The following is a 14,110-nucleotide window of genomic DNA, read 5'->3' on the forward strand; positions in this document are numbered from 1 at the left end:
CTCATACAGGATATTCAGCGGCATGGGTGTGCTGCAGAATATACCTTGCTCTCAGGAATTAGCTGGATAAGTTTGTTCAGAAGCAACTCACTGAGTTTGTTAATAGCAAGCATCTTCTGCACAAAATCAATATGGTTTTTGATCCACTCATAGTACTGAAACGTCACTACTGGCCCTCTCAGATTATATCTTGTTGCAGTTTGATCGAGGCTATTCCCGACACTCGAGATCTTGGCTTTATACCGGATTCTGTCTTTGGCTTAAAAGCACAGTTGTGTTCTGTAATTAAGTCAGCCTTTCATAAGTTTTGGGGTTCTCTGTCCCCTCAAATATTTGTTACCAGTCCCTGACTTTAGAACTATTGTGCAAGCGTTCGTCCTGACCACATTGGACTACTGCATCCTGCTGAATTATATGATAGGTTCTCTTCAATTAATACAACGTGCAGCTGCCCGCTTACCGTAATTACCTCCTGTCCTAGGCGGGAGCATAGTTCACCTGTATTGTTCCAACTGCACTGGCTTCCCGTTAAATACAGGACTCGGTTTCAACTTTTGAGCCTTGTATACGAAGCTCTTTATTCTGTTGGCCCGGTTTCTTTGGCCAATAAACTTGTAAAATACGTTCCACCACGGTCCTTAAGGTCTGCCGCTAAGGGTCTTCTTGTGGCCCCTTCTGTCAGAACTTGCCCTCTTCATCTTCAGACTATTTGCTCCAGGGCATTTGCTCTATCTGGACCCAGGTTGTGGAATGGGATAGCCATTGACCTGAGAACGCTTTCCGACTTTAAATCTTTCAGAAAACAACAGAAAGCGTATCTTTTTCATATGGCTTTTATTTGTTGTTGTATTATGATATGTGTTTTTGTTTTTGTGTACTGTTTTGTTTCAACATGATAAATGTATTGTTAGAAATGTTTGTTCACTGTTTAGCACAGGTTATTCTGCTATAGGCGGTGTAGAAAAGCCTGTAAATAAAAACGTGTCTCTGGTTGGCCTTAGGACTGCTTTCAGCCAGTCCAGCTTTCAAGCTGACTTACCTTAACCGTGCCTCCGGAGCACCTCTGGGTTATTCGACAGGCATTTTTAAATCCCACCATTTCTCCAGCTAAGTCCCAAATGCAGCCTGACAAATGCGCTGAATATCAATCTCAAGTTTTCAGCTGAAAAGTCACCTAACTTCCAGGCCTGCTATTCATTTGCTTAGATTTGGGCTCCTAAGTTGGGTGCCTAGTGCTGAAAATCAGAGCTCAGCTCCCCCAGCCTAACTCCATCCCTGTAGTCACCAAGTTTTTAGGCAGTGAAACCAGGACCCTAAATTCGGGCATTCAGCCCTGGTCAGTTTTCAAAGGGACCAATTTGTGAGCCATGGTTCCCAGGTTTCCCACCTCGAGGCCTTTCTCCTGCGCTGAGGCACACGCGTACCTAAGCGAGATGGAGGCAAGCTCAGCGAGGGCGGTGTCCAGCTGACCCAGGGGTGAGTGAGGCAAGCCGCGGGTCACACCACGGTCAGCCAAACGTTACAGACTTGTCGTCTCTTTATTATTAATCATGTGAAACAGTAATCCAAGCTGAACACTGCATCAACAGCCATGCCAACAGGAAGAGGACATTCTAATATCTGACGCATACTTGAAACCTTCATGCTCTTTCCTCTCCTATAGATATTTCTTCCCTTCCCATCACCATTTCTCTCTCCCCCCTCCCCAGCTTCCCTAACCTTTTAAAATATTTTTAAATGCAGTTCAAAAACTGTTTGTAAAAATCATTCTAATTGTACCCTATGATTATATATGTAAGCACTTATAAGATGGAATTGTAATAACTTGTGCTTTTTCTGTGATGGCACTTGGATAGTGAAGAAGTCCTTTGATTAATATGAGACATTGGAGTTCTTGATTGACACTTTATTGGAGTATGTCCATCTGTTCTCACTCTGCTTGTATTTGAAGGATTGTACCAACATCTGATCTCACTGCGCTTGTATTTGATGGATTGTATCAACATCTGATCTCACTGCGCTTGTATTTGATGGATTGTATCAACATCTGATCTCACTGCACTTGTATTTGATGGATTGTACCAACATCTGATCTCACTGCGCTTGTATTTGATGGATTGTATCAACATCTGATCTCACTGCGCTTGTATTTGATGGATTGTACCAACATCTGATCTCACTGCGCTTGTATTTGATGGATTGTACCAACATCTGATCTCACTGCACTTGTATTTGATGGATTGTATCAACATCTGATCTCACTGTGCTTGTATTTGATGCAGGATCTGGTCGCCAGAGCCCAAGCCTATGCCTGACATCAAAACCCAGGTCTACACCCAGCACCAGGCCTTCCGCCATCTTCTTTCTTCTTCTATGGAATAAAAATTGATGCCTTCTGCCCAAAGGATGCGTCGCAATGACACCACAGCGGCACCTTCCTCACGAGAGGATGGCGCCATTTTAATATATGGTCATTCAAATGTAAGGCTGTACATCAAAATGGCACCATCCACCCGGGAGGAAGGTGCCACAGTGGTGTCACAGCAGTGGTTCTTTGGACTGACAGCATCGACTTTATTCAACGAAAAAGAAAGAATATGGTGAAAGACCTAGTCCTGGGCCTATGGACCAGGGTCTAGACCTGGGTCAGGCTTTACTGCTGGGACTCAAACTTGGGCCTGGGCCTAGACCCAGGCCTCAATGAGGGGGCCCATCCTCAGGCTGGGCCCTGGTATCAGGCCTAGGTCTAGACTGGGGCCTCAGTGTCAGGATCTGGCCTTGGGCCAGGGCCTGCCTTCAGGCCTGGGCCTTGTCAATGGGACCTGGCCTCAAGCCAGGCCCCCGTATTGGATCTGGGCTTTGGGGACAGGACCTGGCATCAGGCCTGGGTCTCTGTGATGGGACATGCCCCCAGCATCAGGCCTGGGCCTAGGACCAGGCCTCAGCAATGGGATCTGGCTCCAGGCCATTTTTTTCTTTGTCATTGAAGTCAGTGGGGCCTATAGATTTCTTCTCCCATTGACTTCAGTGTGAAACTAAAAAACGAATTAAACGAACCCAACAAACATTATTTATGTGAGATGAACCTGACAAATGACTGTGACCTACGAAACAAATGAACGAACGAAAATGAATTTTTTTTTATTTTGCACACCCCTACTGGGTATCATCATCTGATTTCACTGGGTTTACATTGTATCAGCAGGGGACTGAGCCCCACCAGATCACCTTGACCATTGCACCACAGGGTTCTCGTCAATCTTGTAAATCACAGATTTTAGCAGTAGTTCCAAATGTGAGTCCCTTATGAATAAGGCCGTATTAAAGGGTGATTAATTAAGGATAGACATTTACAAATTTAATGTTTTGCAGAACATGGTACTATGGTAATGGCTGTTGCAAGGGGTGGGCGGGAAGATGACCGGGATGGACATCAAGCCAGGAGCGGTGCCACATCCCCCTTTTCGGTTAGTCTGTGAATCTGCGAGCACGCAAGTCAAAAGGGAAAGGGTAGGGGTCCAAAAGCAACCCTTACCTGGGGTACAATTTTGGCCAGCAACTGTTCTGACTATGATAGGTGTTTGATGAACACCTGGAGAATATTGGGCAATTCAGAAAGGATTAGGATTTTAGACAGCAAGCACCATCCTCCCTGGGTTTCCTGAAGTCTGATGAGCAAGACAGGAGACTTGGGTATAAAGGATGCTACTGCAGACTCAGTCCGTTCTTGCTACTGTGGCATCATGGGTACACATACACCTGGAGGTCCATATTCAGAAGCATTTAGACGGATAACTCTGAAGTTATCTGGATAAATGAATATGTGGATACTTAGCTGCCTATATTTTAGCTGGCCTTGGAGAACAATGCAGTACACAGGGAGGAGTTACGTTAGCTTGCTAAGCTATCAGGCTATCTCCAATATTCAGAGTTAGCTGGACAACTTATCCAGATAAGTCTGTTCGGGCCAAAGAGTTGCGCTAGCGTTAGCCGGATAAAGTTAGCCGGCTATGTTCAATAGTGAGCTTGCACTACTGAATATACCCCCAAAGTCACCTGGAGACGTTTATCCGGCCTACTTTGCTATCAGGACAGTGACCGAACATGGACCTGACAAATTTAGCTCACCTTGAGCTACCGAGGAAAAGGCGGGAGCTAAATCCAGAAATAAGTAAATACAAGACCACAGGGGTAGCCCAGCTCGGACGGACAAGGAGCAGATGGACAAGGAGGTTTCTTGAAAACAAGATGCAGCATGGAGCGGTCATCCCTCGGGGGGGGGTCAGTGTCTCCTAAGGGGGTTTGTTTTGCGCATAGCATGACTGGAATGAACCTCACCCCTAAGCCAGGGTGAGTTGCATACGATCTCAGTCTCTCAGATTTACTGCTAGTGCTCTTTTTTTTTTTGTCCATGGTACCAAAGACAGCCTTCCTTCTGGAGTTCATAGGATGCTGTTATGTCTTGTCAGAACTGTCAAAATGTCTAAAAATGCGTAACGTCAATGACTATAATCCACCGTGTACTGCATTGTTGAATAAAAGGAAGATAAGGTTTTAAAATAAATAAATGTTTAACTCCCCCTTTAGAAGGGGGGGGGTGCATACTTCTAAACCCTACTAAGCATAGGCCTGCGTTTAGGAATGGCAACTGCCTCCACTGCCAAATTTTCATAGGTGCCAGAGGGCGGCTCCTGCTGCCAAGCCTTCGTCTGGGCCCGCTGCCGCCATTGTGCTACTTGCTCTGTAGAGCGACACCAATCCTACGGCACCCAACGCCATCAAAAAGCTTCAGCCCGGGGCCTGTGAGCTCCCGTGGGCTGCCAGACCCTGCGGCGCCCTGCCCCCCCCCCCCCCCCCCCACATGGGTTTCCATGATAACAGGCAGGCTGTGCATGATGGGGGCTCGCAGGCCCTGTACTGAAGTTTTTTGGTGTTTTTTTGATGGAGAGTTGCTGCTGCCGCTGCCGGGTCAGAAATGAGGCCCGGAAGTGAGGATCTGGGCAGGGGGGGGGGACGACGTGGTGGAGGACGGTCTCCCTGCACCTCCAAGACGTCTGGTGTGGGGGAGGGGACACCCTCCGAATATTCTGGGAACCCTAGGAGCCACACCTCCCCATCACCTATCGACACCGCCTTTTCAAATCCAGCTCTGGGCCCCGCTCGTTGCAGGGTCGGGGGACGCGGATTCTATGATGAGGACAGAATAAACCTGTAGGGCCCTACGGGTGGGGGGAATCGTACTCAGGATTTTGTATTCCAAGTAAAAATGGAATTTACTGATCAAAATCAAAGTTCAGCAGATCTACAAAAATAGGCAGAGTCCAGAATGCGACGATCCAAGACAAAAGCCGGTCTTCAGATTCCAGAGGCAATGAGAGTGTAAGCAGACATCCTCAGAATACTCTTCCGGGACAATAAGCGTTCAGAATCCCCTTCTTCTCTCCCTCCCGATTACTCACCGGCGGAAGGCTTTCCAAAGGCAGTCCTTTCTCTGATCTCTGATCTCTGGGCTAGCTTCCTCCTTTGTCTACACCACCAGGACAGGAGAGAGCACCCTCTCCTGAGGAACCCCCAGCCTCTTCAAGACATCTCTTCACACCTTCTTCAACATCACTCTCCCCCCCTGGTGACTGGCGGAGTCGCCCTTTATACTCCTTACTGTCGTCACTGGGCGCCGGCAAACGAGGTTCCCTGACCCGGGGCCTTTAAGAAGCGATGCGCCGCGCGCTCGGACCTAAGGACACCCCAGGGAAGGAGCGGCATTGCGGCATCCCGGCCGCGTCCCTGGCCATGGCGTCTGGGGTGAGTCGCGGGGCCGTCCTGCGGCCGGACAAAATGGCCTTCCTTTCTCACTCCCGAGTAACCAAAAGAGAGGAACAGGAGAAGAATGGGAGGCAGGGAAGAAATGGACATGGGGACTGGGGGCAAGCAGGGGAATAGTGGGATTCAGTGACTCGAGAAGATCAGGGGCTGAGCGGAGAGCAGGGGAAAAACGGAGTTATTGGGGGCAGGGGATACGGCTGGACCCCTCGCATGGAGTGGAGGCAAAGCATGGTCTTGGGGATAGGTGAGAGCAGTCACTTGGGGGGGACAATGGGGACTTGCAGGTGGATATAAGTGGGGGTGTTATATTGGCTGAGGGTGTGAGATGGGAGAAGGGAAGGGGATTGAAGAGTGGGGAGGGGGAGGGGGAGGGGGTTGAGAGCCAGCATGAATGACCTGCAGGGCTGGAGAGAGGGTGAAAAGCAGTGGAAAGAGATTGGGGTGCTGTGGAGGAATGAGAAAGGAAAGGGATAGATCTGTGAAGGGGGTGAGAGAGTGGAAATGGGGCCGGAGAGATGGTTAAAGAGGGGAAATAGGCTTGGTTAGGGGGTAAAAGAAAGAAGAAAAGGCTCGAGAATTGACAGAAAATGAGCTGGGATTGGTGAGGAGATGAGAGGCAGAGGAAGGTAGATGAGGGCTGAGGAGGCTGGGGAAGAAGTGAGAGACAGGTAATAGGAAGGCTGAAGGAGACTGGAAGATGAAAAGAGGGAGACTCAGGACTGGAGGTTTGAGGGGAAAGGGAAACTATAAGTCGATAGAAGGATGAAGTTATGAGTGGATAGAAAGGCAGATAAAGCATGAAATGGAGAAAAAGATGAAAGGGAAAGATCAATATCCCTGACAGATGGAACGAAGGAAGGGAAGAAAAGAGGAGAGAGAAGAAATGCAAATTGGAAAGGAGTCCTTGAAAAAGAACTTTGGAGAAGTCTGAAAAAAAGATAGACCAAGACCCATCCAGTCACAAAGGCAGAAAATATTTTGCGGTAGATTTTAAAAACGAATGCGCGCTACCCAGCACGCACACTTGGCACGCGATTTTATAACGTGTGCGCACATGTTATAAAACCCTGGTCGGCGCGCGCAAGGGGGGATATAATTTAGCGAATTCGCACGGCGACGCATTGTCAGGCTTCCCCTGTTCCCTCCCAGTCTGCTCCAATTAAGGAGCGGACTGGGAGGGAACTTCTCTACCCCCTACCTTAACCTCCCTTCTCCTATCCTATCTCTTCCTGCTCAGGAGTTGGGCTAACTATCTTATTCAGGTTGATGCTATCCTGCATGGTCAGCTAGGTCTGGTGCTTCGTACTTGGGGTCTCTCTCAGGCCCTGCCATTGTTGCTGATTATTCTCCAAATGTTGCTTGGGCTTTTCTGCCCATTGTGCCTATCAGTCGCACAGGGGCCCACTTCTGCAGAGATACTCTGTCTTTCGGATGTCATGGACCGCAGTTTCTTTCTGGGGAGTTCTTAGGCCCCAGTTGGGTTTTCGGTTGACTTCTAATAATGAAGGAAACTGTAAAAACATAAGAAATTGCTATAGTGGGTCAGACCAAGGGTCCATCAAGCCCAGCATCCTGTTTCCAACAGTGGCCAATCCAGGCTACAAGAACCTGGCAAGTACCAAAAAACCAAGTATATCCCACGCTACTGATGTTAATAATAGCAGTGGTTGTTTTCTAAGTCAACTTAGAAAAACTCCTCCAAGAACTTTTTTAAAACCCAGCTATACTAACTGCACCAACCACATATCCTGGCAACAAATTCCAGAATTTAATTGTGCATTGAGTGAAAAAGAATTTTCTCCGATTACCCTTTCTAGATCTCTCGTGATTTTAAAGACTTCTGTCATATCCCCCCTCAGCCGTCTCTTCTTCAAGCTGAACAGTCCTAACCTCTTTAGTCTTTCCTCATAGGGGAGCTGTTCCATTCCCTTTATCATTTTGATCGCCCTTCTCTGTACCTTCTCCATCGCAACTATATCTTTCTTGAGATGCAGCAACCTGAATTGTACACAGTATTCAAGGTGCGGTCTCACCATGGAGCGATACAGAGGCATTATGACATTTTCCGTTTTATTAACCATTCCCTTCCTAATAATTCCCAACATTCTGTTTGCTTTTTTGACTGCCGCAGCACACTGGGACGACAACTATGTTATCTTTGTCCAAGAGTCCTTCTTTTGTTTACATCTCTAGGCTTTTTCCTGTACCCAGGAGGTTCTAGACCTACTTCATTGTCCAAGGTTACTGCTGGTTATATGTTCCGTGATGTGGAGTATGCTTCTGCTCGCACTCACATCACTCCTCTGCCTTTAGGTGCCCCTGCTAGGCACCTAAAGGCAGAGGAGTGATGCGAGGAGTATTTATACGATAGAAGTTGTTATGATTGGTTTACATTTTATTGTATTTTGTTTTATTATGAAAAATTGTACTTTGTAGAGATGTGAATCGGAACCGGAATCGGTTCGGTTCCAGTTCCGATTCAAATCTTATAATTTTTATCGTCCAGCCCGATTGGTTTTTTGTTTATCGGCTGCGCCCGATCCGATAAACAAAAAACCCACCCTGACCCTTTAAAACTGACCCCTTAGCCTCCCCCACCCTCCTGACCCCCCCAAAAAACGTTTTAAAATTACCTGGTGGTCCAGTGGGGGCGTGGGGAGCGATCTCCCGCTCTCGGGCTGTCGGCTGCGCTAATAAAAATGGCGCTGATGGCCCTTTGCCCTTACCATGTGACAGGGTTTCCGTGCCATTGGCTGGTCCCTGTCACATGGTAGGAGCACTGGATGGCCAGCGCCATCTTTAAAAATGGCGCGGGCATGGCCATTGGGGGAATTTCTATTGTATCGCACTCTTTAACGATTTTTGACGATTTAAAAAATATTGGACGCTATTTTAAATCATCAAAAAACGATTCACATCCCTAGTACTTTGTTTTATTTTATTTTAAAGAAATATTGTAAACCGGTGTGAAGGTATTTACCAACATCGGTATAGAAAAATTAAGGACTAACTAATTAAATAAATAAATAAATAATGGACCTTGGGACTTTTCCTCATTTTGTCTTGTATAGCTCGAGACCTTTGTTTTCAGTTTTTATTTTATTTTGCCTGAGACTTTCAACGTTAGAACCAAAAAAAAAAAAAAGAAATCAGTGGAAAGATGACTTCGTTGTAACATGCAGGAGAAAAATCAGCGGACAAGTCCTTTTCCCGCTGACTTCTTTTTCTGTTCTAGCAGTGAAATTCCCAGGCGAAATAAAATAAAACCTAAAGACGAACGCCCTGTGTACAGCCAATCTGACGGCAGGAGGCTGCGCGATGTATGGAAGCGTCACTTTGGCTCGAGCCCCCTCTCCATATTCCCTACCCACCCACTCCCGGTTATCCGCCCCCCTCCCCCCCATACCTCTGTCTAGAGACACCGCTGACCACGCTGCCTGACCATCTCCCATCACTGGAATATTCCCAGCATTGAGGCTGCGTGAAGCCTGGCCGGCTGCAGGGATGTGATGCAGTTTGCGCAGGCAACGTACCCAGGTGCGCCTGGAAGCTCTTCTCAATTGGCGTTCCTGTGTTTTCTTGGTCTCTGATTGCATCTCTTGGTACTTGAGGATCTTCTCTCTCTCTCCATAAATGCTACAGAATAGTCACTTTGGTTACTGACGCTTCTATCAGCAATTCCATTTTCGTGTTTTTCTCCTTTACTGCTGTGTCTGTTTTTCTTGCCTCGAGCTTCTTATCTGTTAGAATGGGAATGTCCCAGGTGGTCTCCTGTAGCAAGCCTGCTGTGAACTAACATGGTGGAGGGAATTACACTCGACAGAAGAGCACATTGGTTAAAGGTCAGCCCTGGCGGTAGACACATGAATCATGCAAAGCACAAACACAAGACAAGCATATTTTAAAATGCAAACGGCCTACCCTCTATAGACCCATTAGACCCTGACAAAGATTGTAGAGAATAAAGAAGGATGTGAGCACTTGGGGCAGTCCCTTATCAGCAACTTTAAAAGTCTGATGACAAAAAAAAACAGATATCGTGGTAAAGGAGAAAAACACAAGAACAGCATTGCTAACAGAGATGTACTCAGTACCAAGCGGCTATGCTGTGCTATGCACGGAGAGATTGAAGATCATCAAGAACCTAGAGGCACGATTAGAGACTAGAAAAAGGTGGCAGAAAAATGCAGAAATGGTCCCAGTTTTCTTGGGTGCCCCTGACTTGATTAAAAAGATCTTCCATTTATACATACTACACCTTGCAAGCTCCAGAAGGGCACTAGCAGTAAATCTGAGAGACTGAGGTTGCACCCAACATACCCTGAGGTTCATTCCTGCTGTCATAATGTGAACACAACAAGCCCATTTGGGAATAGCACAATGAGAGAAACCCAAGAACAAGGTCCACTTTTAGAATGCAAAGCGAGAACCAGGACCAGAGCATTTTCTAACTTACATGGTTACTTACTGGAGCTGGTTAGGTTGAAAGATAAGCAGGAATACATTAATCCAACCTTCTGTTTTGGCAGTCTTCAGAAAACCTCTGGCTGTAGGTCAATCAGTGCTACAATATTTTCAAAAATACTTTTCCATAAGAATAGAATGAGAGAAATTATTTTGAGCATGTACTGTTCCATAAGTTGTTGCCTTAGTTTCACCCTGATATGGCCACTTCTGAATATTGTCAGAGGATTAGGGGATTTATTTTAGCAAGTGAAACGATATGAAGGACCCTCTTGAGGCCTCCCCCTCCCATTGAAGGTTCGTAGAAATCTCCAGGAAATATTCCCATGGTCCTGGAGTTCTCTAAAAGTCATGGAGACCTTAATTACTGTCACCAAGTCTCATTGAATGGTATCATAAAAAAAAAAAAAATTTGCCAGGTCCACAGAACAATGTGACACATAGGTGAGTATCATCACCCCCAACGGACATCATCAAACCACTTCCTACAAGTTCCAAGATCATAGGCAGCTCAGTGTGGTTTCCTGGCTGAGAGTTAGTCATGTCTGTACTGGCAACTTCAGCGTCTACAGCCAATGAGTGCAGCAAGGTATCAGGAGGAGTGATGTGAGCCCAGCTCTCTCCCCAAAATGGGTCTCTTCTCTGATACGATCAGGCTGACAGGCAACGTGCAGTGAGCAAGGGGGGAATCGTAAAGTGTGCGAAGGCATTCTGCTTTCTCATCAAATTCATGGAATTCCTGCTGCCTTTGATCTGGGGGATCTACTCTTTCATAGCAGAAGCCAATGGAGAAGAAGGTAAGATACCACCAGTTCTTTAAAACAAATAAGAAAACTGATGAATTTTGCCTTGAGACCCTTGGAGATGATGATGATGTAGAGCTACGGAACGCCTTTGCTTCTTGACTTTCTAACGCCCACCCAGTGCCTCTGTGTTCTAACCTGCTACTTCTGTAGTAGGAAGATCAAAGATCCCTGAGCTCTCGTCTGGGCTGATTAATATTTAGACTTTTTCCGTCTGATGCAAAACCTCAGGAAATGTAAAAATAGAATCCTGCTATTAAATGCCTTCTTGAAGAGCCACCTACTACACCCCAGAGTTTGCCTCCTCAATCGATCTCTTTTTAACCAGGGCCGGATTTAAGAGTATGGGGGTCTGGGCATTGGGGGGAAGGAGGGGGGGTTTCCCCTGGATATCAAAGATTTGAAAGAGGAGGTCCCAGTTTGTGGGCGCCTTCAAAGTTTGGCACCCAAGACATGTGCCTGTGTTGCCTGTTCCTATATCCGGGCCTGTTTTTAACCAGAGACCAAGACTCTTTTTTGTGGAGGGAAAATAGAATTTGGGGAAGCTGAGCGTGATGGATGGAGAATTCCGTGAGGATCTCCCATTAGACAAAGGGTTTACCTCCCTGATTCTGAGTGAAGGTACAAGAGAATCAGGAAAACCCTTTTCTCCTCACCGTGGCCTTTAATCTGCAAATTTCAGAGCAGAGGGGAAATAACTGTGCACAAGGGTAAATATGTGAGGGCCAAAGATAAATGCCCACAACCTGGGCCAGTCCAAATACCTTTTTATTTTTCTAGCACAAGAAAAAGGTCCCAGAATGAATATCGTCTGTGGCTTGGACTATCCCAGAGATCTTTCCTGCAATGGGATATGCCAATTTCACAGTAAGGTTTGAAGTATTAAAAATAAAAAAGCCATTCCTGTAATGGCTCCCTCGCCCATCCCACACAGGTACCTCCACCCCATCTCTTTCAAATAACCCAGCTAACCTTAGTGCCAGCAGAGATCATTAATTAATAATAAATAATCCATCTGAACCTTATCACCAGCAATCATTAATTAATAATAAATAATCCAGCTGAACCTTATCACCAGCAATCATTAATTAATAATACATAATCCAACTAAACCTTATCGCCAACAGACATAATTAATAATACATAATCCATCTGTAGTACCATCAGACATTTCTTAATAATAAATAATCCAGGTGAACCTTAATGCCAGATGTCATTAATCAATAATAAATAATCCATCTGAACCTTAATGCCAGCAGACATCATTAATCAATAATAAATAATCCAGCTGAATTTTACTGCCATGATATCATTAATTAATAATAAATAATCCATCTGAACCTTATCGCTAGCAGACATAATTAATAAATAATAAATAATCCATCTGAACCTTATCGCCAGCAGACATCATTAATTAATAATAAATAATTGAGATAAACTTAGTGGCAGAAGACATCATTAATTAATAATAAATAATCCATCTGAACCTTAATGCCAGCAGACATCATTAATCAATAATAAATAATCCAGCTGAATTTTACTGCCATGATATAATTAATTAATAATAAATAATCCATCTGAACCTTATCGCTAGCAGACATAATTAATAAATGATAAATAATCCAGCTGAACCTTATCGTCAGCAGACATCATTTATTAATAATAAATAATTGAGATAAACTTAGTGCCAGAAGACATCATTAATTAATAAATAATCCAGCTGAATCTTACTGCCAGCAGATATCATTAGTTATGTTAAATCTGTTTTTATTATGGATAAAAGCATCAAACTAACAATAGAATGATATATGATACATAATTGGTTTTGTTACATATCAGACACAGTAAACTTTTGTGAACGTTATTTCAAATCCCCCCAGTATCACACTCCATCCCCTACCCACCCCCCATTCCCCCCCCCAGGTATCGAGAGGGACAAAGCGGTGGAACAGCCAAAGTCGAAAGTACAAAGCCAGTATGATCACTACAATCACCTTAAATGTCTATACGATTAAGATATTGACATTTGGAATCCTGTGGCAAAGTCAAAATGAATGGTAGCCAAAGGGGTAGATTTTATAATTTTGCGCGAGCGCGTACTTTTGTTCATGCACCAGGCGCGAACAAAAGTACGCTGGATTTTATAAGATACGCGCGTCTCTTATAAAATCCGGGGTCGGCGCGCGCAAAGGGGTGCACATTTGTGCAACCTGCACGTGCCGAGCCCGGCGCACTGCCTGTTCCCTCCGAGGCCGCTCCGAAATCGGAGCGGCCTCGGAGGGAACTTTCTTTCCACCCCCCGCACCTTCCCCTCCCTTCCCCTACCTAACCCACCCCCCCGGCCCTATCTAAACCCCCCCTACCTTTTGTTGGCAGATTTACGCACCATCAACCGACCCGGGGGCTGGTCCGGAGACCTCGACCACGCCCCTGGGCCGGCGCCACGCCCCCAGTCCCGCCCCGAACCGCCCCCTGACCCCCGGACACGCCCCCGGACATGCCCCAGACACGCCCCCTCCCCGCCCCTTTTACAAAGCCCCGGGACTTACGCGCATCCCGGGGCTGTGCGCGCGCCAGCGGCCTATGCAAAATAGGCGCGCCGGCGCGCGAGGGCCCTGCGCGCGTAAATCCGGCCGGATTTACGCGCACAGGGCATTTAAAATCCAGCCCAAACTGCGTTGAGCGCTCGTCTAGTCCTGATCGTCAATTGGTGGCTGGCTAGCATTTCCATGGTAAGGAGATGAAGAATGGAGGAATGCCACTGCGCCATAGATGGTCCTTCTGGTTTCCGCCATACCGTGAGAACAGCTTTGCTGGCCAGCAAAAACACCTTTGTAATACAAAGAGATTGTCCTTTTTCTCCATCAAAGGACTGTGGGAAAATACCAAAAAGAGTTACCAAAGGCGAGTATGGTATCTTGAGTCCCAGGAGCCTGTTTGTAAAGCGAAAGACTTTTTTCCAAAAGGTTTGTATCATTTGAAAGCCCCAGAGTACATGACCTAAATGTGCCCCCTTGGCG

At 46.2% G+C, this 14,110-nt stretch overlaps 1 protein-coding gene and 1 long non-coding RNA gene across 2 annotated transcripts in view; one reads left to right on the forward strand and one right to left on the reverse strand.

Moving 5' to 3' along the window:
• LOC115099339 overlaps positions 1–14,110 on the reverse strand; it is a 62,776-nt gene that overhangs the window by 11,619 nt on the left and 37,047 nt on the right. The window lies entirely within an intron of this gene.
• LOC115099338 (interleukin-2 receptor subunit alpha-like) overlaps positions 10,863–14,110 on the forward strand; it is a 38,197-nt gene continuing 34,949 nt past the window's right edge. The window contains exon 1 of the mRNA XM_029616924.1: positions 10,863–11,084. Within this exon, the coding sequence (XP_029472784.1) occupies positions 11,018–11,084 (67 nt within the window). The 5' untranslated portion in view covers positions 10,863–11,017. The remainder of the gene's footprint in view (positions 11,085–14,110) is intronic.

This window comes from Rhinatrema bivittatum, chromosome 9, assembly GCF_901001135.1.
Source record: "Rhinatrema bivittatum chromosome 9, aRhiBiv1.1, whole genome shotgun sequence".
NCBI classification, from domain to species: domain Eukaryota; kingdom Metazoa; phylum Chordata; class Amphibia; order Gymnophiona; family Rhinatrematidae; genus Rhinatrema; species Rhinatrema bivittatum.